Source organism: Lissotriton helveticus, chromosome 8 (assembly GCF_964261635.1).
Source record: "Lissotriton helveticus chromosome 8, aLisHel1.1, whole genome shotgun sequence".
NCBI classification, from domain to species: Eukaryota; Metazoa; Chordata; class Amphibia; order Caudata; family Salamandridae; genus Lissotriton; species Lissotriton helveticus.
The window spans coordinates 1290091707-1290116901 of NC_136069.1; the positions used below are offsets into that span (position 1 = coordinate 1290091707).

At 43.0% G+C, this 25195-nt stretch overlaps 1 protein-coding gene across 1 annotated transcript in view; it reads left to right on the forward strand.

Moving 5' to 3' along the window:
• Positions 1 to 25195, forward strand: part of MYO16 (myosin XVI) — a 2830569-nt gene that overhangs the window by 1146298 nt on the left and 1659076 nt on the right. The window contains exon 15 of the mRNA XM_078658257.1: positions 5252 to 5369. Within this exon, the coding sequence (XP_078514383.1) occupies positions 5252 to 5369 (118 nt within the window). The remainder of the gene's footprint in view (positions 1 to 5251; positions 5370 to 25195) is intronic.

Sequence of the window (25195 nt, forward strand, 5' to 3'; positions counted from 1 at the left end):
GTCCGTCCTGTTGTTACTCTCGGGCCCGGTCCCTCTCCACCAAACCTGGACTGCCTAATATGCTTGCGGCCCCCGGCCTGCCAAGCCGTCTTGCCCAAGGAGCTCGCTGCATGCATCCTCTCTCCCCATGGCTCCCAGGGCTGCTGCCAGTCAGGTTCTCTTGTCCCCACTACTGGTGGGTCAATGCTTTTGGGCACCATTAGGCCAAGGACCATCATGTCTCCTCGGGGACCTGCTTGCTGCCTTTAGGCTCGAAGTATTTTTTTGTCTGGGAGCAAGAAGCTATCCCTTCAAGGTGCCTGCCAGCAGTGCTGGCAGCTGCTGCCACTCACTCTTTCTCTGCTAATCCGGTCTGCCCAACTGTTGTTTCCTGGGCCCCTGATGCTCCCGACTACATTGAGAGTGCAGTATCTTCCTGATGTCGGCCCCCAACTTACACAAGATTCTGACGGATTAAAGAGTGCTGTCGCAGGAGTGCTAAGTACTGGCATCCGCCATCTTGTGCTTTATATCCAAACCTCCCCCTGCATTCTCAGTATCCTGAATCACATCTGAAATGATATAATTGATAACAACACTGAACATGGAGGGCATGAGTTATATTAACTTTAGGGCGCGAGCAATTATTACTTGAGAAAACTAGAACTGGTGAATTTCAGTCTTTTTTTGTTGAAAATGTTTTAATTGATATTTATCTAATAATGCCTATCCTCGCACAGAAAAAAACTTCTTTTGTGAAAGGAAAGGTGTCATATGTTGGTGAGAGTGTGTGAAATCACATATTTTTTCCCCACTGAATTACACGAACTTCTATAACAAGTTCACAAAAATATGGTTTTAAAATGTAATGTGGTTTGCTAGTATCTTGCTTGACTTATGCTATGTAAGTGCAACCTTCATGTAAAAAAGACTTCTGAGATACTATCAGGAAACCGGTTTCATCAAAAATCTCTCATGGTGAGATATTTTCGCCATGAAATGAGCTCTCATTTTCAAACATTACGCAAATTTGCAAAATGTGAAATTTGAGTAATTTTGGGAATTTTATGTAATGCATAATTCGGGAATTACTCCAATTTCACCCACATAATTAAACTTTCTTCCAGGCATAATATAATGGGCAGGTTTTTTAGATAGCTGTTTTTAACAATCTGAGCTGACAATATGCCTCATAACCTAAGAAATAATTAATCATTAGTGTAGAATAAAGATGCCATGTTCTTGTTAGAGTTAAATAGGCATGCCCCAACTGGTCTGTAAATGTAGAATTATAGATGGGCATCTGTGAGTTACGAGGATGATTTTCACTGAGGGGTTCTAAGTGATATGAGTGTGAAGCTTCAGTTGTCTATGATGTCACTCACAACCCCAAGGTGAAAAGCATCCCTATATCTCTCAGTTACCCATCTATAATTTTGTTATGAATAATCCCCAAAATCTTCTGCCCCTACTCCACAATAGCAAGGTTGAGACAAAGAAGTATTGGAGACACATACATAATATGGCCTCTCCTCCGTGTCACAACATCTGAAAAAATACTATAGCTGCCATATTTAACCTAGCCCACCTTGTTCCTAAAACCTCCCCCCTCCTGCAGCTGTGCTTTCTGCTTTCAGCCAACGAGGACAAGCAACGAGACAACACGAGCCAACAAAAGTGAAGCTCGATTTGTCTATGAAGTCACTCAGAACTGCAAGGTGAAAAACATCCCCATAATTTGCTTTTTACCCATCTTCAGTTGTGTGTTATGTATGGCCACCCAAGACATCTACCCCTGCTTTTAGCTGATACGCAGGGGCAGAGCCATACATAACATGCCTTCTCCTCCTTGTTCCATTTTTTTTTAAATACCTAATCTCCTGTCACCCACCACCACCACCCTCTGTGCCTTCCATCCCCCCTTCAGAAGCTGTGCCCCATGCATTCCATTGCTATTCTGACAGGCTCTCACAGAGCCCAGCCCAGGAATTCCTTTATGAGGTAGCAACAGTGAGTTATGAGATTGCTAACCCACCATTGCTACTACATCACAGACGTGAATTATCACATTTAGAATGTGACGCTCACGCTTATGTCTCTCAGTGTGAACCATAAATAACACAGGAAACTGTGCACATGTTTTAATAATGCTTTTGTAAACGTCCATTTGGTTTCACATACTTACTATACATCTATTTGCCGCTGCCATTGTTGATCATTTCTTTTCATATGCCTTTGTTTTCTGGGAGTAATTCTACTAATAAAGGAACATTCCGATGAAAGAATAAATTGCATTCTTGGGAAAAATGTGAAAACACAGCAGTGCCAAAGGCAAAGGACATTTGTTTCTAACAAAGTAAAATAACACTCACTCTCACCATAACTGTTGCCAATTTTGAGCAGTATGTCAGACGTATTGAGTAACGTGATCTCCAATTGGCCTAGTTTCACATGGAATAAAAAGACAGAACATCACGATAGGTGCACCAAAGCATTGTTTTTAAGCACAAATCAGGGAATATGACACCAGAAAACATGGTCTAAGGCAAAAAGATATCTTGAGAACTAAGAATGAAACGTGATACCTGTGTCTGCAGTATGCAAAGCGGTACTCGGAAATAGTGTTTGCACGTTTCAATGTTCTGGAACATTCTTTCCTGAAGAGCGCCTTTTATTTCAGTTGGAATTGAGCCATAATATCAGGCTAAACTGGTATCTAGTTCGGATGAAACTATAGCCAGTGACACATGCTGAGTCTTTCTTCAGTCCGTGTTTATGAGATTATTCTTTGGTGTCCATTGTGGTTTTTCTGGGTAGCTGGTTTCCTTTCCCTCAAAGATAATGACTCCAGGCCTTTGTGAGGCCAGGGTGGATGATGTGTCCTGAACTCCAGTACACTTTCCATGCATGAGTGTAGGGTGGGGCTCTGGCTTCTTTCTGAATGCAGTGCTTCCAGCTCCTACTGAGAAATTATGAATGTCAATCATAAGCCCATATAGAGGCGCTCTTTCTAAAAGGTACTAGCCACATGTTAATGCACAAAAAGGCAACTATATAGAATATTAGATGGGTACATGTGCATGACACAGTCGTTTTCCACTAAAGGATTTCAATTTACTTAATTGACAGGAAAGTAAATCATAGGTTGTCATTGCATCAACTGTAATGTCTCATGGAACGCAGACAGCAACCCTTCCTTCTTCAATGTGGTCTTTGGTACCAGTCCCTTCTCCTGAACAACCCCCTGTAAACTGACCTTGTACCCCAGGGGGAGGAGTAATGTTGGAGCCGTGGACAGAATGTCTTAACTTACCCTCCACATCCCATAATTTAAATATATCTATATAACCGATGACCTGTCACTCTCCTCCAACTCCCTCTGGCCTGACCTTCCTCTCCCATACAAGTTTTCTAAACGTTCTCCTCTACCTACAGGCAGGAGGTGGAGCAGGCATCGTTATCATGGTCTACTGCATGCTCCACACCACATCCCTGTTATGATCTGCTTTTTTAGGATTGCGACCCCTGGTATTTAAGGGACAAGGATAACTATACTTACACGCTATGACACTGAATGCAGAGACGATGGTCTGCTGCACCTTGCAGGCCTTTACCATTTTATTTGTGAGTAGCTGCAAAGATTGACAGAATGCCTATTGAATACTTGTGAGGCAGGAATTCTGTGATTCCTTGCTAATAGCTGTTTTGCAATGTGCAGACTGATTACATAGGTGCAGTGCATAAAGAGGACATGTAGCACAACAAAAGCTGCACAAAAAGAATGCCGCAATGCAACCCAGCCACCCAAACCTATCTCTTTTAAAAATTAAGGGCCGGATTTATCAAGGATTTGCATTGCCCTTGTCTCTTGCCTTAGGGTCAACGCAACCTCTAAGTCAGATTTACCAAGAGACACAAGGTCACGTTGTGTGACCCTGGGTTGCTTTGTAAATCTGGAGCAACGCAAGGCAGCACAAGTCACCGCCTTGTGTTTTTCTACCATAGGAAGGCATTCCAAGGCTGGAGCGTGGGTGTTCCAATGCATCCACCCGTGGATTTTGGCACTTTCCCAGATTTACCAACACTGGTAAACGGATGTATGATGGTACAACGTGTGGTATTTTCACGCGTACCGTTACAACGCGTCTTTTACAACGCAAGTCGTTACAACGACTTGCGCTGTAGGGGTGCGGACTTAGGAATAGTTAAATTTACTATTCCACCACCAGCCTACGTACAGTAGGGAAGGTGTTGGAATAGTAAACCTACTATTCCTTATCCTTGAGCGCCCTCCAGCGCAAGTCGTGGTTATAACTTGCATTGTAAAAGACGCGTTGTAACGGTACTGCAGGGTAACATCCGCGTTGTAAAGGATGTTCCCCCTGGTAAACCAGGGAGTGCGTGAAAATGCTATGGCTTTCCATGAGAGGTGCAAAGAGGAGAAATATCTTTATTTCTCCTCGTTGTTTCCTCTTTCTAATTGTACTGCATCACACTTAGAAAGAGGAAACTGCATCAGAGGATTGTTTGGTGCAGGTAGGTGTTCCCCCCTGCACAAAAACAATCCTACCTGTAATACCAATGCGCATGGGTGACTTCGTTGGTGCTAGGCAGCAGATTGTGCAGCAGTGGAGGAAGAGAGCAGGGATGTGCTATATCTCCCTTTCACGCAAGTTGTCTTGCTGTGTTGCGTAACATGAAACCTTGATAAGTCGGCCCTAAATGCCAGTGATCAAAGACACAATAATGACTGGTTAATTCAGTAACAAATGTCCTTTCCATTGTGATTAAAGCGAAGAGACTCATCAAATTAGAATTGACAACTGTTCCGAACCAGATACAGACATACTGTAAACAGAGCCTGGAATGAGTCTTCATAGATAGTATTAGGGACACAAGTTTAAGTCACCAGTTTATATCACACGTGCAGTATGCTAGGCACTTTGTGCAGGCATTTTAAAGAATTGTACATGAATATCCAACAAATCTGTATAATACTAACTACGATCTGCATGCGTAAATTAGGCACATCATAATTACATGGCGTTTTTAATTTTCTTTTGAATCGCACACAATACTTTGGAGTTGTTTTGGAGCTGGGCGTCAGGTTTGGAATCCTCGCTCGATAAATGTAGGCGCACATGATTCTCTTGCTAAAATAAAAGGAAAGGGAGGATTCTTCCAGTTAGAGAAAATAGTAAACGGAGCTGCTTCTTCTTAACATATTAGACAAGCAATTACATTAAAAAAATGTTTTTGTTTCTTTTTTCAGATTAATTGTGTTCTGGAAGCTTTTGGGCATGCAAAAACAACACTAAATAACTCGTCCAGCCGATTTGTAAAATACCTTGAACTTCAATACTGTGAAAAGAAAAAAATCCTACTCGGAGGTAAGATTTATCGTAATTATAAGAAGCAGCAGGTGAATGCTTCCACTATACATCTCAAAACCCAAGCAGCCCGTCATCAAATAAAACAACAATCCAGAATACCTTCTCTAGGACTGGTCAAAGAGAACTGTTTGTTTTTCTCTGTTACGTAACGGTCCCTCCAAGTGGGTATTATCATCATTATCCGCTAGATGGCAGAAGAGTACAAGAAAGAGTTAAGGCATGAGTCTGTTATACTTTAAAATCTCTCAGTGTTGATAAGTCACTGAAGAGTGTTTTTTGTTGTGTTTTTCCGTTTTATATAGCGCGAATTCGACCCGAAGGTGTAAGAGGAAAAATTTACAAGAGCATCTATTACATTACACAAGTACACGTTAATTTTTGGTAGGCACGGGGAGATTTAGTGATTTGCTCAGAATCACAGGATGTTGAGCCGACACCGCGACTCGTACCTGGATCCCCAGCTCCAAAGTCGGCAGCTCTGACCTTAGATTGAATGAGAGGTATTTCTCAGCATAAAGAGTTGTAAAATTATACGATCATCGAAAGCATTTGTTGAATTTAGAGTTATACTCATAGATAATGATTTTTTTTATGTGTCAACAGCTGTCAGTATAAAATTGCCACTTATTGCAAAGTGAAAGTCGTACAACCCAACGTTTCACAGATTTGGTCTCGAGCGTATCGCCCTGACCAGTCTGTGTGCGGAGAAACAAAGGTTATTGGTAGATAATAAAGGCATTATCGCAGTGCTTATTTTGTGCAAGTGAAGCGCACTGGAACACATTTTTGGAGACTAGGCTTATGTTTAGCATTCGACTTAACCCCAGCACAAGAGAGCGGATGATTATTGGAAGGGAAGAAAGAAGTGGAAAGAAAACAATTGTAAAATGATAAAGCGAGAAAACGGATGAAAAAGAAACTACACAAGTGAGATAAAAAGACAATGGGTTGTATCCAATACATTAGCAATACAAGAGGAAATATAAGACTGGTATCACTTTCTGTCACAGTTTTGGTCTGTCTGGCGTCTTCAATAGTTGAACACCTGGGGCAACCCAGTTTTGATGGTGTAACTTGACAGAGCAGCTTACGCAGACAATTAAGTTGACTTTTACATTGGAGAAGGGCTTTGGTTGCTCTCACATGTTGGGGGCAGGAGTACATGTTTTGATTGGGCAGAACTTTGTGCTTCCACTAAAAAGTGCTTGCCCTCCAAGTAGCTCTGATGATTGTGTTTGTTTTTCCAGCTGCCTGAGCTTGAATTTTCAGGGGCACACACAAGACCTTTTACAACTATTAAAGTGTCTTAGATAACTAGATAATTTATGGTGTTTTTCTTTGACAGCTGAACAGATCAGAGGAGGGCAGTCATTACCCTACATGGATTTTTAGATCTGGCTTGACAGTGCAACTGTCTTGCTATTTAACCTAGACCAATATTTTTCTACATTTCTTTGCTTCCACACAAATACATATCCATTCCCATGCTATCTAATTGTAATGCCTCATGTTACCATACAGCATTGCAATACTTGTACACTCTTAGGCAGCTGTAAATAGTTGTCTGCCACAGGAACTTTAAAGGCATGTGCTGTTTTCAAGCATTTGTTGACATGTCTAAGGTGAACAACAGAACATAACATAATATCACGCATAAAACAACGTAGCAACACCATATAAACATAAGCCATAACAAAACAGTCAAAGCAAAATGCAACACGATTACAATTGTACAACAATATCACATTGCAGTAATGTAGAACACAAGCATCAAGGCCCAAATACAACAGAATGCATCACTACCACATCAAAATGCCTCACAACAAATAAGCACATACATTCTTGTCGCATGTCTGTATTCAGAAACCTGCTTTGATAAATCAATGGTAAAGCTTGTTTGTATCACCACTGTCTTAACTTACCAACAATGGCATGAAAGAGTGCCAGTGAAAAATGTTTTGTGATTCAGCCCAAGAAGTGTGCGGTGGTATCAAGACTAGGCAGCTATGGTGTTTTGGCAAGCACAGCAATCAGCAGCACTGACAGCGGTCTCCTAAGAAAGACTTTTGACCTCAACACATTTTGTTTTACTAAAGGCTGCCCTGCCACTTTGCCTATCCAAGGATAGCATATGATAAAAAAGAACAGCAGACACATGATGATTATTCACCGCACACACAAAATCTCTTCTCAGTGCACACAGCTTCTGCATAAAGATATGAGATTGTCCATCCTGCAGCACCACATTTATCCTCTAAGGGCCTTTCTGAGATCTGCCTAGGAAGCTAATTCTGAATCAAAGTATCAGGACCGTCACATTTACTGTTTACAGGCTTGATAGTTGGCTAAACAGATTCAGTGAAATAATGCTTGCCCCAGAAGGTTTCAGACACTGAATCTCAGGACTGTAAGTGACAAAAAGTGAATAAGGCTGCCTATAAGAAAACACTTGAAGTGGATATTATAGGCACACTCTTCTTCATTGAAGCAGAGAATAGGGACCTTGCCCATTGAACGCCACTGGATTCTGAATAAGAATAAGCAACATAAGGCCATATTTATGACCCCAGTTGTGTCGCGCTTGCACCACACAACATGGTACATGCGCAATGCAACTGATAAATTAGATTTATGAAGCCACACTAGGCATCTTTGTGTGAACTTTGAGTGGCTTCATAGATGTCGATGAAAGTAACGCAGTGCAAATCGCTGCATTATCTTATTCTGCGCTAGGGAGGCGTTCCATGAATGCTGTGTGTTCCCAAGCAGCGCCAATGGTTTGTGATGCATTCCCTAATTTACCAGAGCTGGTAAACCTGGGAATGGGTCAAAAAACGCACCTGCCCAGGAGAGGTGTAACGAGGAGAAATATTTTCATTTCTCCTTGTTACATGTTCTATGTGTGCTGCATTCTGCAGCTCACATAGAGGAAAATGCCTCTCAGGGTTGTTTTTTGCTGGAATGTGCCCCTTCCTGTGCAAAAACAATCCTGCATGCAACACAGGCACCCTTACATAATGGTGCAAGGGTGCCTGCGTTGGTAATAGGCAACCAAAATTGTGCCAGTGCAGGGGAATAGGCAGGAATGCATTGTATTCTTTTAAATGCAGTGTATTCCTGCCCTTTCCCTGTCATGCAGTGCAGAGCAGCAAGGTGACTTGCTGTCAAATCACTCCTTAAATGAGACACCTGCTGTTGGGTAACCCTGAAGATATCTTCTTCTCTTCTCATATTGTATCTGTTCCCAACAGGAGAGAAAGGGAAAACACAATGAAGCCCTACCGGTAACATGCTAGTGGAAGGTGAGGAGGAGTAGAAGATTGAAACTGCAGAGACAAAGGCTGCTGTGGCTGCCCCATATTGTTTCCCATTGTTCTCTGCACAACTGCAACATGTCATATTTGAAAGCTGTGCAAGGGGTTCTCATTCTATTTCTTTCTGAATACCAGTGAGAGGAATTCTTCCCAGTCACATACCTTTAACTGTGCTTTTGCTTCTCTATTTTCACTGTACCCCTGCCTTGCCATCGGCTTCCATGAAGCAACAACACAGAGAAATTGCATGGCAACGCTTTTTGCAGCGGTGCAAGTTTGAGGAGGACTTAGCTTCTATCACAGGCACCTGAATGGTTAATCTGAGCAATGGACCACACACCTAAGCACCTTGCCCAAGTGCTTGGATACCCTCTTGATGATTAGTGCACTATACTAATCAACATAACATATTATGTTGAATTGTATAGTTATGTAGGGCCTACTGTGCTATGCCAAATGGACTAAGGGCGCAGTATTATTTACTCCAGGTTACCGTAATAAAACATAGATTTTACCTGACAATGAGAATGAGAACAATTCACTTTTTAGTAGCTTTTCCAACCATGGGCAAATGGAAAAGAAACCTTCCAAAATGCCTCTGTGATGGAAAATCAGACCAAACAACTCTCCACTTTATTCTATTTGCAATTATTTAAGCGGATACTAGGAAGAGCGTTTTATGCCCACTATTTTTGAAGGAGAATTTGTATTTTTATAAAATTGCCTTTGTCTTTATTTGTAATTTAGAAAATGTGAAAGTTTGCAACATGGTAATGGCTTATATTCAGAGGGCGATCAAAAGAAGAAAGCTTAATTCACACCTTGAGGCCCTACTTAATGAAGAGAGCAGGATACATATTGATTAACAGAGTTTAGGGATGTTATGGTTTTTTATACTTCATAAATATTCGCACTTATGCACTTTATGTATAAACCATTATCCATATAATTTTTCCATCTTGACATCAACAAATTAGTATACCATGCCTACTGTGTTTAGTAAACTATGGATTGATTAAAAAAATATATGCAATTTAATGTACTGATATTGATGAATTGTGAACAGGATTATATTTCTTAGAATGCTTTTATGGTTGTATTTCTTTTAACTGCATAAAGCTGATTTGATTTGTAAAGTGACCAAATCACCAAGAGGGTAGTCAAGCACTTGGGCAAGGTGTGTAGGTGTGGAGAAACTGCCAATACATCGCATGCGTTACAACGCATGCGATTACAACACAGTTGTTACAACGACCGCGTTGTTACATTGCAGTACATTACAATGCAACTTGTTACATCGACTTGCTGTAGGGGGCGCACTATCATAAGGAATAGGAGAATTTACTATTCAAACACCTTCCCTACTGTTGCGCACACTGGAGTTGGAATAGTAAATTATACTATTCCTAAGTCCAGTGCGCCCCCTACAGCACGTCGATGTAACAACTTGCGTTGTAATGTACTGCGATGTAACAACGCGGTCATTGTAACAACCAGGTTGTAATTGCATGTGTTGTAAACGCATGCAATGTAAAGTGCCCTATTCGTAGGTGTGTGGTCCACAAGGTGCTTAAATGAAGATCCAGGTCTTCACTTCTTGCAGAACTCAGTAAGTGAGGGAAGGTTCTGATGTGACCCATGTCTTGGGTGCGATGTAGGAGAATGAGCAACCCCTTATTTTGCTTTTACGGATGTGGGGCATGTGTGTGAATGAGAGTGAAGCAGAGTGTAGGTGTCTGGTGGGTTGGTGAAAGTATATGCAACTGTTCAGGTATTCTGGTCCAGTGCTGCATAGGGCTTTGTATATGTGCATGAGAAGTTTGAATTGGCTGCACTTGTGAATGGGGAGCCAGTAAATCTTCCTGAGGTGTGGTGTGATGTGGTTGTGGCTGTATTCTGGATGGTCTGCAGCCTGGGCAGGTTTTGTTTGGAGAGTCCAGCAAAGAGAGTGTTGATGTAGTTCAGCCTGCTGGGGAGTGCTTGTGTGATGGTCCGTCTGGTGTTCTGAGGCAATCATTTGAAGATCTTTTGCTGTATGCATTTGATGTGGCAGCAGGAGATACATACTGCATTGACTTGAGCCGTCAAGTTGAGCTTGTCATCTTGGATGATCCCTAGAATTCTACCATGGTCTGTGGGTGTGTGTGTTAGTCCTAGCTCTGATGACCACATCCAGTCTGCTACCATAGCCATGCAGTTGGTTCAGTTTGTTCTGTTGGTGTTGATCTTGTCCATCAGGGAGAGGATGAGTTGGTTGTCATTGGCGTAGGAGATGATGGTGATGTCTTTTGATCGGATGATGTTGGTGAGCGTTGTCGTGTATATGTTGAAAAGAATGGGGCTGATGGATGATCCTTGTGGGACACTGCATATCAGTTTTTTAGTCTCTGATATAAAGGGTGGCAGCCTGACCCTTTGGGTTCTTCCCATGAGTAAGGAAGAGATCCATTTGAGAGTGGATCCGCCAAACTCGTGGAGTCTTCTGATGAAGGTGTTGTGGGAGACAGTGTCGAAGCCCACAGAAAGTACAAGCATAATCCTGACTTTGTGTTGTCTAGAAGATGGTGAATTTCAAGATGGGCTGTAAGTTGCATTTTAATGGCCTTCTAAATCACTTTGACTGGATATAGGAGCAGGGAGATGTAACTAGCTGGCCTGCTTGTTTGATCTTCTATGCTTGTTAGGTTTGATGGATGCGAGGGAGTCCACGCAGTTCTTCATCCAGTTGTTAAAGTTGTTGCTGCTCTTGTCAAGGTTGTCTGTGGGGCGAGGCTGAAGGCACTGAGCTACTCTGCTTCTGTGATTTTGCTCCAGCTGCAGGTTGGAGTGCTGAACCTGGTAGGGTTGTTGATTTGGAAGTGGATGATGGAGTGGTTGGTCTATGTGAGCTGTGTGGTGGAGTTGCATTTGATGCTGTTGCTTGTGCTGAACATGGGGACAAGTGTGTATATCTGTGGTGTCTGTAGGTTTTGTGATGAGCTGGGTGAGTCCTATGTTGCTCAGGTGAACGTTGAGGTCGTCAAGAAGGTAGGCTCTGGGGTCGATGGAAAGCAAAGCAAGAAAGTTGGTGAAGAGGTTGGTAAAGGTGGCTCATGGTCCAAATCTTCGGTAGGTGAGGGTTTCCGTTCAGGGTGAGTTTTTGGGTCATTTAGAGCTTAAAATGCTGGTGTTTCAAGAATGGAGCAGCATTCTCTGTGGATGTTGTGCATTTGAATCATTCCATGTAGATGATAGTGAGTCCTCCTTCTGGCTTGGCAAGACAGTCCTGTCGAGCAATCTTGTAGCCCATTGGGATTGTGGTAGTGAGGCCGGGAACCGATGAGGGGTTGAAGCGGGTGTCTAGCTTCACACTCCCAGATAATATAGAATACCACTCTACCACACGGTGGCTCAAACACGACAAAGCAATAAACATTACACATTATCCCATGGAAAGGGATCTCACTTTATAAGATGAAGGACATCAAAGACTGTTTTCAGAATGAGGCTTGGGATTTAATTTATGCACTGCTCCCTAACAGAAAGGCTTTCCCAGATATCAAATGAGCAACATTCAAATGTATATAGAGATATATGTATATATGCAAGCAATAATAACACACTTGGCAAATGCAACTGTTAAATGCATGGATAATAATATAATAAAATGAACACAAGCAGGAATAAGACACAAACAAATTATACTGGACGTCCTGCATGAAATCAGAAAGATATATACACTAAATACATCAGATGATTAACTTGGATGTACACACACACTCTCGCACATCACAAGTCAATACTCAAAGAAAATACCTCAGATAATTATAGCCAATGGAAGCTGAATATGCGCACAAACAGCCACACATCACAATGGCAACAATCAAAAATCAAACTCTTCACCTGGTGCAAACTTCATCCTGGCCCACTGCAGACTGGGGGATTCACAGCCGGGGTCAAGAGATTTAGCAACCAGATGCCTGCACTGATGATGCGTCCACCATTCAGGCTCAAACAATCCTGGTTTCTAAGTCAACAAGCCTCAGATTTATAGTCTCAAAACACACTAGAAGGTTCCGAGAGGCTTTCCCTTGTGCCAAGGAAACTTAGTGGAGTTGGACACTTTCCATGCAATCATTCCAAGGCAAACAAGTTATCACGTTCCTTCTGCATTCTCATGTGTTCCAGTCTTTATCTTAACGAAGCTTCCGAAAGTCGCTGGCGGTACATTCAATGAAAACAAAGCAACCTTGAACGTGAATAACCTGCCTGTGCGGGGAAAAAAACTCAAGCAAGACAGAGTCAGAATTCAAGATGACATGAGGGCATGTCAAAGCCAATAGTAAGAAGTTCATAATACTTCCCAATGTACAACACAATGCACATTTGTGCATCACTTCCTATAGCATCACATACTTCATCTCTCAATATACAATACAATGCACATTTGTGCACCACTACTCATAACACTGCACTTCGAGACCAAAAAGTACATTCCACCTCTCTCTCTTTCTCTCTCGCTCTCATGATTTAAAATGCACATCCTACACATTCTGTTCCTGGCAAGGCTGTTCTACTCTGTGACAGCTCACACTTTGATAAAACTACAAAGAGATACAAAATACATCTTCAAGGAAAAAAGCACATGCAGGGAAAAATGTCGTGCATTCAGGCTAGGGTAAAATAAAACACCACAAGTCAATTAAAATCAGGGTAGTCAAAGTTCATCAGGTGGTTTCAAAACACAGGAGTGCTTCTAGCACTACAGCGGGTGTCTGTGATGAAGAGCATGTCAGGTTCATTGTTGCCCAGAAGGTCTTTTATTTTGTTTATGTGTTTGCTGAGTGATTGTGTGTTGAGAAGCATGAATGCGAATGGGAGTTGACATGTGGGTGTTCTATGGTGTGTGGTGTAGGGTGGGAATGTAGGCATTGTTGGTGCTTGTGTGGTGAGTGTGTGTTGGAAGGGGGTATTGACAGCATTGGTGTGGGGGTTGTGGCTGGGTGGTTGATAGAGAACCGGGTGTGATTTAAGGTGAAAGCTTCTACTGTGGTGTGAGGCGTGACGAGACAGCAGTTGAGGGAATGGCATCTGGGGTGTAGTGACCTAAGAAGTGCTGCAGTGTATCGCTAGGCAGTGATTGGACCAGGGTTCCTGTTGCTTGATGCGGGCAGGCACCAGGCTCGGACAGGCACAGACAGGCTTGCCTTTGGCATGCCTTTGCCCGCCAGCAGCGTGCCTGCAGTGCACATCCACTGTGGGTCTGTGATGCAGCTGTTATTAAGTACGTCCTGGGAGTGGGAGAGGGGAGGAGTCCATGGTGCCATGATGTCATTTCCTGTGCTGATGGGTGATGGCCTCAATCCTCAAATGGCTAGGCTGGCCACCATAAGAGGGACATACAGTGTTTCTCTGTGTCTCGTACTCAGCATTGCATATTGCACATCTAATGCACACGTTTCCTATTTCCTGAGTGTTAGAACTGGGGGTCTCTAGTTGGCTGAGGCAGTTACCTTAGTCCAAATAGGCAACCTTGCTTCTAGTCAGGGAAAGGAGGGACACCCTGCTCACTCCCTGGCAGCTTGGCACGAGCAGCCCGGCTTATCTTCAAGGCAATGTGTTAAGTATTTGCAACCACACTCCCAGTGACACAGTGATAGCATCACAAATGGACACCGCACTGATGTATGAAAATAGCGGTATCTTTATGAAGAACAAAAATACGGTAAGAGCAACCAAGATGCAAGTAGCCAAACTCAACTGTAACCCCCCCCACTGTACTGTATATATCCTCTGATATGCACATTTTATAATAAAAACTTTTTTGAGATAAAAAAAATGCAACATATGTGTGTTTGTATTATTTCACATTGCCGGTTATTAGGCCAACAAACACTTGTAGGTTCTTGCGGTATTAATGAGCAGTTCACGATGTTCAAATGCAGTCCTAATGCAATGCTTTGCAGTTTGTAATACAGTTCGTATTGTCAGACTAATGAAATTCGTAATGTAAGAATAATGCAATCCTTAATGCAAGTAATCACGCAGTTCGTAATGTAAGAATAATGCAATCCTCAATGCACATAATCAGGCAGTTCGTAATGCAAGTATAACACACTCCTTAATGCAAGTAATAAGGCAGTTCATAATGCGAGAATAATTCAATCCTCAGTACACATAATCAGGCAGTTCGTAATGCAAGTTTAACGCACTCCTTAATGCAAGTAATAAGGCAGTTCATAATGCGAGAATAATTGAATCCACAATACACATAATGAGACAGTTCATAATACAGGAATAATACAATCCCTAATGCAAGTAATAAGGCAGTTCGTAATTTGAGAATAATTCAAGCCTCAATGCACATAAACAGGCAGTTTGTAATGCAAATTTAACGCACTCCTTAATACAAGTAATAAGGCAGTTCCTAATGCAAGAATAATTCAATCCTCAATGCACATAATCAGGCAGTTCATAATGCAGGAATAATACCAGGCCAATCGACGCTATTAACGCGGGCGCTACTAGCCCCCAACCACAGACAACATCCCTGAACATCCGAGGGCGGCCCTGGTGCTGCCGGGCAGGTCTGGGCCGCTCAAGGACTCAGCCCGTCTAACGCGATGCATCAGGAGAGAGACGAGAGCATTCCTGTGATCCTCCTGCCTGCCTCTCCAGGCCACACCCACTTGCGGCTCCCAAACAGATTCCAAGCCTTACCTGGGGAATGCCCTGCCTCTCTCTCTCTCTCTCTCTCTCTCTCTCTCTCTCTCTCCGCAAGTCGGACTTCCTGCTGGGCACTCCCAATGACGACTCAGCTCCGATACAAGGCGACGCTGTAGCCGGACAGGTTACGGGGCTGCCTTCTCTTTTGCTGACGATCTTGGGCAGATTCCTCTTGCGAACAACAATCACGATTACCTCACGACTTCCTTAGCTTTACGAAAACCTTCAGCACCTTGGGGCTTGGGCTGGCGGTGGCGATCTTGATCCGCAGCCTCCGTTACGATGAAGGCTCGGGCCACAAACAGCTACACAGCAGCGTGGACGATGATTCACGCTGCGGGGGCACTGAAGTCACGGCGCACTTTCCAACCAGCACCATGGACCCCACGCAGTCTCAGGCTGCACACGCACATGCATAAAGCGCCGCTGAGACTCGTTGGGTTTCGGGCCACACAGTCCCAGGGCAATGCTTAAAAAGGTCTCAGGCTGCAAAAAGCTCACGCACACAGTGTCACTGAGACACACTTGAAAACTTTGATGTTTCTAAGTTTCCACAACAGGGAGCCAGCTAGGGGACAAGTTACTTCAGGACACAGCACACAGAAAAGTCCTTTCAAGCAGGGGGACACAGCACACAGCAAAGCCCCTTAGCCTCTCCTTAGTTAAATCAGAAAACTGCAGGCCATCCCAAGAACACACAGCAAGGGTCAGTCCTTTTCTTCAGTTTCTTTAGCTGTTCTTCCTTGGCAGAGATTCCTCTTGACCACGAAGTAGTTTCAATTCTTTTCAGTCTTGATCAGTCCAACGTTCAGACGTTTCAGCACTCATAGTTATACCCCTAAATGCCTTTGAAGTCTTTGTGTTCAGGGGCACTAACCCCTGTCCAAACCAGTTCTGAGTATCTTCCTGCCAGTGACACCTTCTTCCTTTGATATTGTGGGTCTGGTTCCTCAATCACTCAGCAGGAGGTTGAGCCATTCTTTTATGGCAGCAGCCCAGAACTCTTCACATCTTGGGGGCTACTCCTCCCCCTACACTCCAGATGCAGGTCAGCCTGTTGCTGTCTCACCTACTCCTCCCCTGGGTCAAGACATTTCCCAGATCACATTCAAATCCAGACAGTCAATCCACAACCAGGCAGAGACACACAGAATTGTTAGAACAAAAAAATAGCCACTACTAAAAGTGTGGTTTCTAAACACACAATTCAAAAACCACCTTCACAAAAAGACGTGTTAATAAATTGTGAGCTCAGGCAGACTAAACCTCACCTCTCCATCTTAAGCCTATGGGAAGATAGGCTGGAAACATATTACACAGCCTTCCCCATTCTATCCTATGGGCAAGATGGCCTTGCAACAGTGAAACACGAAGTTGAGTGTATTATCACTGTTAGGACATGGTACACATCTCAGTACATGTCCTACCTTTCACAGACACTGCACCCTGCCCAGGGGGGTACCTTGGGCCTACTATAGGGGTGTCTGATGTGCATGAAAAGGGAAGTGTAAGGCCTGGCAAGTGGGTGCACTTTTCAGGACAACATGGCAGTTAGCAAACTGTGCGCAGGCACTGTAGAGGCAGGCCTGAGTTATCACTTTAGGGCTACTTGTGTGGGTGGCACAATTAGTGCTGCAGGCCCACTAGTGGCATTTGCATTACCAGCCCTTACACACATAGTGCACTTTACTAGGGACTTTACTAGTAAGGCAAACATACCAATTATGGACAACCAATTACCATAACCCTTTATACAGGGAACACTTGCACTTTGACACTGATCAGCAGTGGCAAAGTGCCCAAAGCATCTAAGCCAGTTAAACGCAATTCATCACAGCTTCAAAAATAGAGGGGGTAGAGGCAAAAGTCAGGGGTAACCACGCCAAGAAATGCCAGGTCTAACACGCAGCACCTACTTTCTAGAGGATGTCATATGCTCCTCTTACTGACAAGACGACCAGCTGAGGTATTGTCAAATCCATCCATGAGAAGCCAATCTACAAAACTACCATATCGTTCATGCAGCACAACCCACTGCAGAGGAAAGATTCTCAGAATAATGGATGATAAAATGAGAGGGAATGGGGGGAAAGAAGAATAGAGAGGCTGTTTTTCCCACAAAACCGCTCTAAAAAGATCACAGTGGTTAGGGACAAATCCTCCAGTAGGCCTCGTCCCACACAGACACATGGGTTTTCCCCATATCCACACTTCATTACCATTTAACTATCTAGCATATATAAGTTTGCTTATAGAAGGCAACAAAAATAGATATTAAACACAACAATTCCAGCAATCTATGTTTTTTTACACTATTGGTGACTAGAGAAGAGCAAATATGCCCTCCTTCATGTATACTGATGAAAGACAGAATAAAGTGGAGGGTGAAAGCATTTTGTGGACATGTCTTTCATGTTTCTCTTCCTGCTGTAGTATGTTGCTTGCCTTTTGAAGCAACATGATCAAGAAGAAGGGCGAGGTGGATAGACTATCCTCAAACCATGTCATAGTAAAAGGAGGGAGAATAGGAAAATGTGATGCCTTGTAATATTTTTATGACGTGCTAGGCTGTGCTTTGCTATTTTATGCTTTGATAAGTTTTGCTTTTATATCATGTTGTGCCAATGCTATATTAGATTATGTTGTTTTAGAAGATTTACATAGAGTCAATTTAGCTCACACCCGGGTTTTTATGACACTTCTTAGTCAGGACCATGGTAAGTGGTTGGGGTGAAGTTTTTAGGTAAGGTACGGTTTACTCATAACAATTGTTCCTGGAGGACAAGTTGTATATAATCATTTTTACAATACTGACTCGGGCAAGTCTTTAAGTTGTTACAGTTCAGACTGATGTGTTTTATACAGATGTCTTAAAATTAGGATGTTTCTTAGTTTAGGAGTAGTAAAGGTAGGACTCCTAACTTTACTACTCCTAAACTGAGAAAAATCCTAATTTTAAGACTTTCTGTATTCACAGAAGGCATTTAGGAGTCCTAAAGTTAGGAGTCCTAACTTTACTACTACTAAACTGAGAAAAATCCTAGTTTTAAGACTTTCGATATTCACAGGAGGCATTTAGGAGTCCTAACTTTACTACTACTAAACTGACAAAAATCCTAATTTTAAGACTTTCGGTATTCACAGAAGACATTTAGGAGTCTAAAGTTAGGACTCCTAACGTCTGTGAATACCGAAATGAGTAAGTGCCTTCTGTGAATACCAAAATGAGTAAGTGCCTTCTGTGAATACCAAAATGGTAGTAAGTTTAGGATTTTTTATTAAGTTAGTTCTGTGAATCGGAGGGGGGCAAGATGGCCGCCGTAGCTCTGTAGAAGCCAGTCGCTTATTCTCCTCTCTCCTATCCTAGGATGTGAAAGGACTCATGAACACGGGAATGTGGGTATTGGCTGATCTGATAGCTCGCATCGCGGCAGGAGTTTTCAGGCCAGGCTTACTGAGGGGCTTTTCAACTAAAACGGGGGAAGTATGGATTAGCTGTTGGAGAAATCTAATTAACAGCGCCATAGTACCCCGCAAAATGTTGCAGAGAAGTAAGCCAGATAAAGACAAAGATAAGGAAAAAGACAGGCCGGTGTTATCTGGATCGATCAAAGGCTCAGCAGCAGCAAGAGAAGGCGCTATCCCAAAAGTGCCAGTTACTGCTACAAAAAAGCAAACGGAGTATTCTAATCGATCTTCTAAGAGTGCCCTGCTTAGGAAGAACGAGAGACAAGAAAAGAAAAACGAAGTGAAACTAGAGACCCGCTCAGCAGCGACCAAGGCTGCAAGGGAGTCAACACTGAACCCAGAAGGGAAGACCCATCGCGAGCAAAGTGTGTCTGCAAAGGAGCAGATGCGGCAGTCGACCTTACCGGAATCCTTCACCTCTAAAGCATCCCCGTTGGTCCACTTGCAGGTGGCTGACCCTCGGCAATCTGGGACAGCGAGCGGACATCCGATGGCACCGCAGATTGAATCAGGAGCTCAGCGGCTTTCACCCGAGCTGAACGCGGGCGCCGAGGAACCAGCAGACCGCGAGGACGCAAGCGTCGAAGTCCCGGTTGCTGAGCAACCAACGAATGCTGCGGGAGGCAGTACGCAGCAAGCGGCGCAGAGCACTGGAGTGGAGGCGGTAAGCGAAGGGAGAGCAGAGAAAGCTGGCTCAGAGGGTAACGTACTAGAGCAGCTGGAGAGGCATAATAATACTTTAATGTTAGACGCACTGTTAAGTGTGGAGACAGGATTAAATAATAAACCTCTGCAACATCCCAACCCGAGCTGGGGAAGTACCCAGAGCCTGGGAGATCAACAAGATCAGCAAGAGCTTGCGTATGCCAGGAACAATGATAAGGGTGGAAGAGAAGACAGAGGCATGAGGCTCCCCTGAATTTTTTTCAGTCAATGAGGGCTCCGACACAACAGACATTAGCGAACCTGAAATTGAGGAAAGGGGGAGCTCCGTAGATCAGTCCTCCGGCTCAGACACAAGCAAGGACTCCGGTGATCTAGCGACTAAGAAGAAAAAGAGAGTTGGACTTATAAGAGATGGGAGAGGGTCTAGAAACAGTATGAATAAGAAACTGTCATGGGACTATTCTGCTACATCAGAGACTTATCAGGAAAATGATCAGAATGACGGAGAAAATGTCGGGAGGTCAAAACCTCAAAATGTAACTCTTGAAATGTTATTTGGAACTTTGAAGCAGATGCAGTCCGAGGCAAGAGCAGAAAGCCGAAGAGCAAAAAGAGATACAAAAAAACGTCAAGCTTCGTTGAGAAGAGTAAATAGAAAGCAGGAAGAAGTCGAGGTGAGAGTAACTCAAGTTGAAGAAAGGACTAGCAGGGTGGAAGATGAGGTTACAGAATGGCAGACTTTTAAAATGGAACAAGGAAAAGTGGTTGAAGATATACAATGGAAGCTAGAAGGGTTTGAAAATCGCCAAAGGCGAAACAATGTAAGACTTCTGGGACTTGAGGAAGGACGGGAGGGGCAGGACCCTAGAGGATATGTGGTTAAAGTATTAAAAGAGGCCTTTCCAGAATCAAAATGGCACTGGGATCTAGAAGTGCAAAGAGCCCATAGGTATCATCTGTTCGATAGAAAAAATCGGGGGGGGGGGGCAAGAGAATGTACTACCAAGAGCAATGCTGGTCTTTCTAGGGAACTTTGTAGCAAGGCAAAAAATAATCGATAAAGCTAGGCCTGATTCCAGAAAGACAGTTGACGGAAATACATTTTTTGCCAGACCAGACTTCTGCCACATCACCGTGGAAAGAAGGTGGAAGTTAAGGCAGATGATAGTACCCTTCCAAAAGCAAGGTGCAGAAGCTTATCTGTTGTTCCCGTCAAGATTGAAAGTCATCAGGAAAGGGTATACCAAGATGTTCACGTCTGAGATAAGAGCAGCGGAGTATCTGGCAGAGATCACGGAGCTAGACAAAGGAAAGGAGAGTAGAGTTAGAACTCCACCAAAAACTCCAACAAATAGCCCACCAAAGACCCCGTAAGTGGGAATACCAAACAAAAGTATATATGGATATATCTAACAGATGTGAGATCAGGATAGGAGAGAGTAGCGACACTACAGACTACAAGGGCTACACATAGGCCAGGATTGGCCTATTTGCCTGTAGCAAGGAGGGGGGGGATCCAAAGGGGAGGGGGGCAGAGGGGGGTAGGGGGGGGTGAGGGGGGGAAAGGCACGTACATAGGAGGTGGTCACAAGCACAGTACACGTAGGAGAGTAAATGAAGATGTGTGGGACATGCTACACAATAATGCAGTAATAAAAAATGCAGATAAGGAAACAATGAAGCTTATTGAATGCCGTCGACATAGGTATATGCAGAACGTAGGAAAATCTATGAAGTGTAATGACTTGTAGAATAGTTTCAATAAATATCTGTGGACTTAATGAGCTAAATAAAAGGCTTAAAACTGCTGCCCTGCTAAAATCGCTAAATCCTGACCTAGTGTGCCTCCAGGAAACACACATTGAAGGTACTAAGGCTTATTTACTGGACCAGCTTGGTTTCAATGTACTAGCGAAAACTAACCAAAACACAAAGACGAGAGGGGTGGCAATTTTGGGCAGGAGACAGGACACGCAGGTTAAGAGGAGGATGGAGGATCTGTGGGGTAGATGGGTCATAGTAGAATTAATCTTTAGGGGGGAAACTATTACGATTGTCTCGGTCTATGGATCCACAGGAGATGATCCAGATATTTTCCAATTTTTAGACACAGAACTAGCGCAATGGCCGGAGCCCATTATACTTTGCGGTGACTTGAACATACATGACGCAGACAGTAGTTTTTTAGATCCTGGTAGGAATTATGCAGGGAGGAAAAAAAGGACTTATAGAGCCTTAGCAGATATGGTAATGAATAACTCGTTGGAAGATCCGTGGTTAAACTGTCACCCAAACCTAGATGGGAGTACCTTTTTTCAGCCCCTCATCAGACATTGGTTAGGTTGGATTATTTTTTAATTACAAGAGGACTGATAGATAGAGCAAGAATACATAGGGAGCCAAGGATCATCTCAGATCACAGCCCGTTAGTATTAACCATAATCGTTGGGCAAAGAAGAAATAAAGTGCCAAGACAATGGACTTTTGACAGAACGTTGCTTCAGGATCAGTGCTATAGGGGAAGAATGAGTAAGTGGATTAAGGAATACTGGGAGATAAATAAAGGTACATCAGCACCAGGGATAGTGTGGGACGCTTTTAAAGCTGGAATAAGAGGGGAAACCCTGAGTTATGTTATCAAGGCTCAAAAAATGTTGAAGGTAAAAGCTGAACAAACCAATAAATTAATCATGGAAGCAGAGGAAGCACTTATGATAGCCATACATACACGGTCTCCAATCGAGCAGATACTTTTGAAAATAGTTGCCCTTAAAACCGAAGCTATGGAGGGGATGGCAAAAAAGACTGTTGAGAGGTACATTGCAAACAAAGAAAAGGTTTATGAGCTCAGTGAAAGAGTGGGTCATACATTGGCTGTGCGAGCCAGGCAAAGGGATGGGATGACTGATATTAAGGAGATTAAAAATTCTCAGGGAGTTAGGGTTAAGGAAGCGGAACAGATCAGAGAGGTATTCAAGCAATTTTACACGGAGCTATATACATTAGATGGTCAAGAAAGAGAGGAAGATATAAGGACTTACCTAAGCGAGATAGAGCCCTCAGTGTTAGCAGAGGCGGATAGAAAGGGGCTGGAAGATATACTGCAGTTGGATGAACTGGCTGAGGCTTTGAGGGATTTACCATCTGGGAAAGCAGCTGGACCGGACCAGATTCCGGTAGAATTCTACAAAATCTTTCAACCTTCTCTCTTAAAAGAAATGTTTAATGTGATGCTACTAGCACAAAAGGGCGAGTCTGTTCCAGAATCATGGGGTGGCGCAGATATTATTGTAATACCAAAAAAAGGCAAACCCATAGACGTCCCGGGGTCTTATCGCCCCATTACTCTAATGAATGCAGATGTTAAGGTGTTTTCCAAAATTCTGGCGAAAAGGTTAGCCAGGGTAATCGAAATATTGGTAATTTCGTCTCAGCATGGGTTTATTCCGGGTAAGGGAACAACTCAACATACCAGACTAGTAATTACGGCATTCGATGTAGCAAGCACTTTAAAAGATCCGATGGCAGCCCTGTTTCTTGACGCTGAAAAAGCATTCGACAGGGTCTCCTGAGTTATCTGTGGGAAGTTTTGAAATGGAACGGTATTGGTGCAGGATTTATAAAAGCCCTGCAGACCTTATATATAAACCCGATGGCCCAGATAAGGGTTAACAGAGGACATTCATCTGCAGTTAACATCCAGAGAGGGACAAGGCAGGGATGTCCCTCTTCTCCTCTGCTTTTCGCTTTATACCTTGATCCTTATATACGTAAGATGGAAAGTAATGATCAGATTCCACCGCTAGTTTTAAATGGTTGTAGACTTAAGATATTAGCTTATGCGGACGATGTGGCCATTCTGACTGCAAAACCTACAGTTGCTATCAGGGCAATTGAAGACGAAGCTGTGCGATTTGGACAATTTTCAGGATATAGTCTGAACACTACTAAAACTCAGATTGTCAAAAACCACTGGGTAATATGTAACGATGACAGAGTGGCGGGAGCAGCAACTTATCTAGGGGTGCAAATCACAGCAGAGGTAGATAAGATTGTCAAAAATAACATGGACCCTTTGATAGCTCAAGTCAAAAAGGATCTGGAAAAAATGAACAATTTACACTTGTCATTGGTTGGCTGTACAAACATTATCAAGATGATGATTTTACCCAAATTTTTGTATTTTTTTAGGGCTATACCTTTGTTGTTTGAAGCTAGCTGGTTCAACGGTATAGAGGCTTTATGTAATAGGTTCATCTGGGCACACGGTAAGACCCGGAGGGCCTATAGATATATGACACTTCCCAGGGAAAAAGGGGGCTGGGGTATACCAGATTTCCGTTTATATTATATGGCTACTGTTTTGCAATATATACAAGGACTTATTGGAGGGAACACTGATGATATAAGAATGCACAATATGTCTACTGGGGTTTATGCTGTTGCATTAGGGGCAAATGCCTATAATTGTTTTCTAAAATGTACAGATTTCAGTTACTTTAAGAGAACCAGGTTCAAAACTGTTATGGCGGCAGTCACGGTATGGAATGCTTTCTCAAAGAAAGTCAAGATGGGGAGGTATAATAGGTATGTCTCCTTGATTAATAACAGATCACTCCCAGCGGAAATTTTTGCCGATCAGACAATGGCAGAGTGGGCAGTAAGTGGGATTACGCAAATAGGGGATTTGTTCTCTCAGGAAGGTTTTAAGCAATTCTCAGATTTGCGAGATACATATGGTATACATAATAGGGGTTTTTTCAAGTACTTGCAGATTAGACGTTTTTTAAAAAACAAAGTGGGAGGTCCAGTAGGCTTTAATAAAATAGAAATAATGGAGAAAATAAAGCTGATGGGGGATTGCACAATTAGGTCTTTTTACGCAAGTCTGCTGAAAGAAAAGCAGGATGACCTAGAGAAATTTAGCAAGAAATGGGCAGACAAACTGGGAGTTGAAAGCAATTTGTTTATCGATTCCTTAAATTTAGGCTGTACAATATTAAGCGCAGCCCCTCTGCAGTCTCAGCATTATAAAACACTTTATTTTCTTTATTTTACTCCCGCAAGGATAGCAAAATGGGGGGGGAATACAGGAATTAATTGCCCTCGATGCGATGCACTGGAAGCAGATAGCATACATATTTTTGCAACTTGTCCCCAACTACAAACACTGATTAAAGAGATAGAGGGGTTTTTAGCAAGATCCTTGGGTATTGTGATTTCCCTTACACCATCTTGGATTATGTTAGGAGTGACTGAACGGGAGCAGGATCAGTATGCAGAATTTTTGTTTGTAATAATGGCTGTTTATAGACTGACAATAGCCAGAGCTTGGCTAGATAAAAAAAAACCCAAAACTACAAAATTGGTTGGCCAATACGCTGTACGCATACAATATAGAGAAAAATATCTATGCTCGAAAAGGGAGGAGAGGAAGACGCTTGGGGAGAAGAATATGGGAGCCAATAAGTAAATGGAAAGAGATGCAAAGAAAGGATGACTAGGGGGGGTTGGGAAGAATGAGGGGATTTTCTACCTCCCTTTAGTTTTTCTGTTTTCTGTTTTCCTCCGTTATTGTTTGTGTTAGATTCCCTCATTGTCTAAAACAAGGTGTAAAATTATTTTGGTTGAAATTATTATCTGTATGGCATAATCCAAAGATGGAACTTA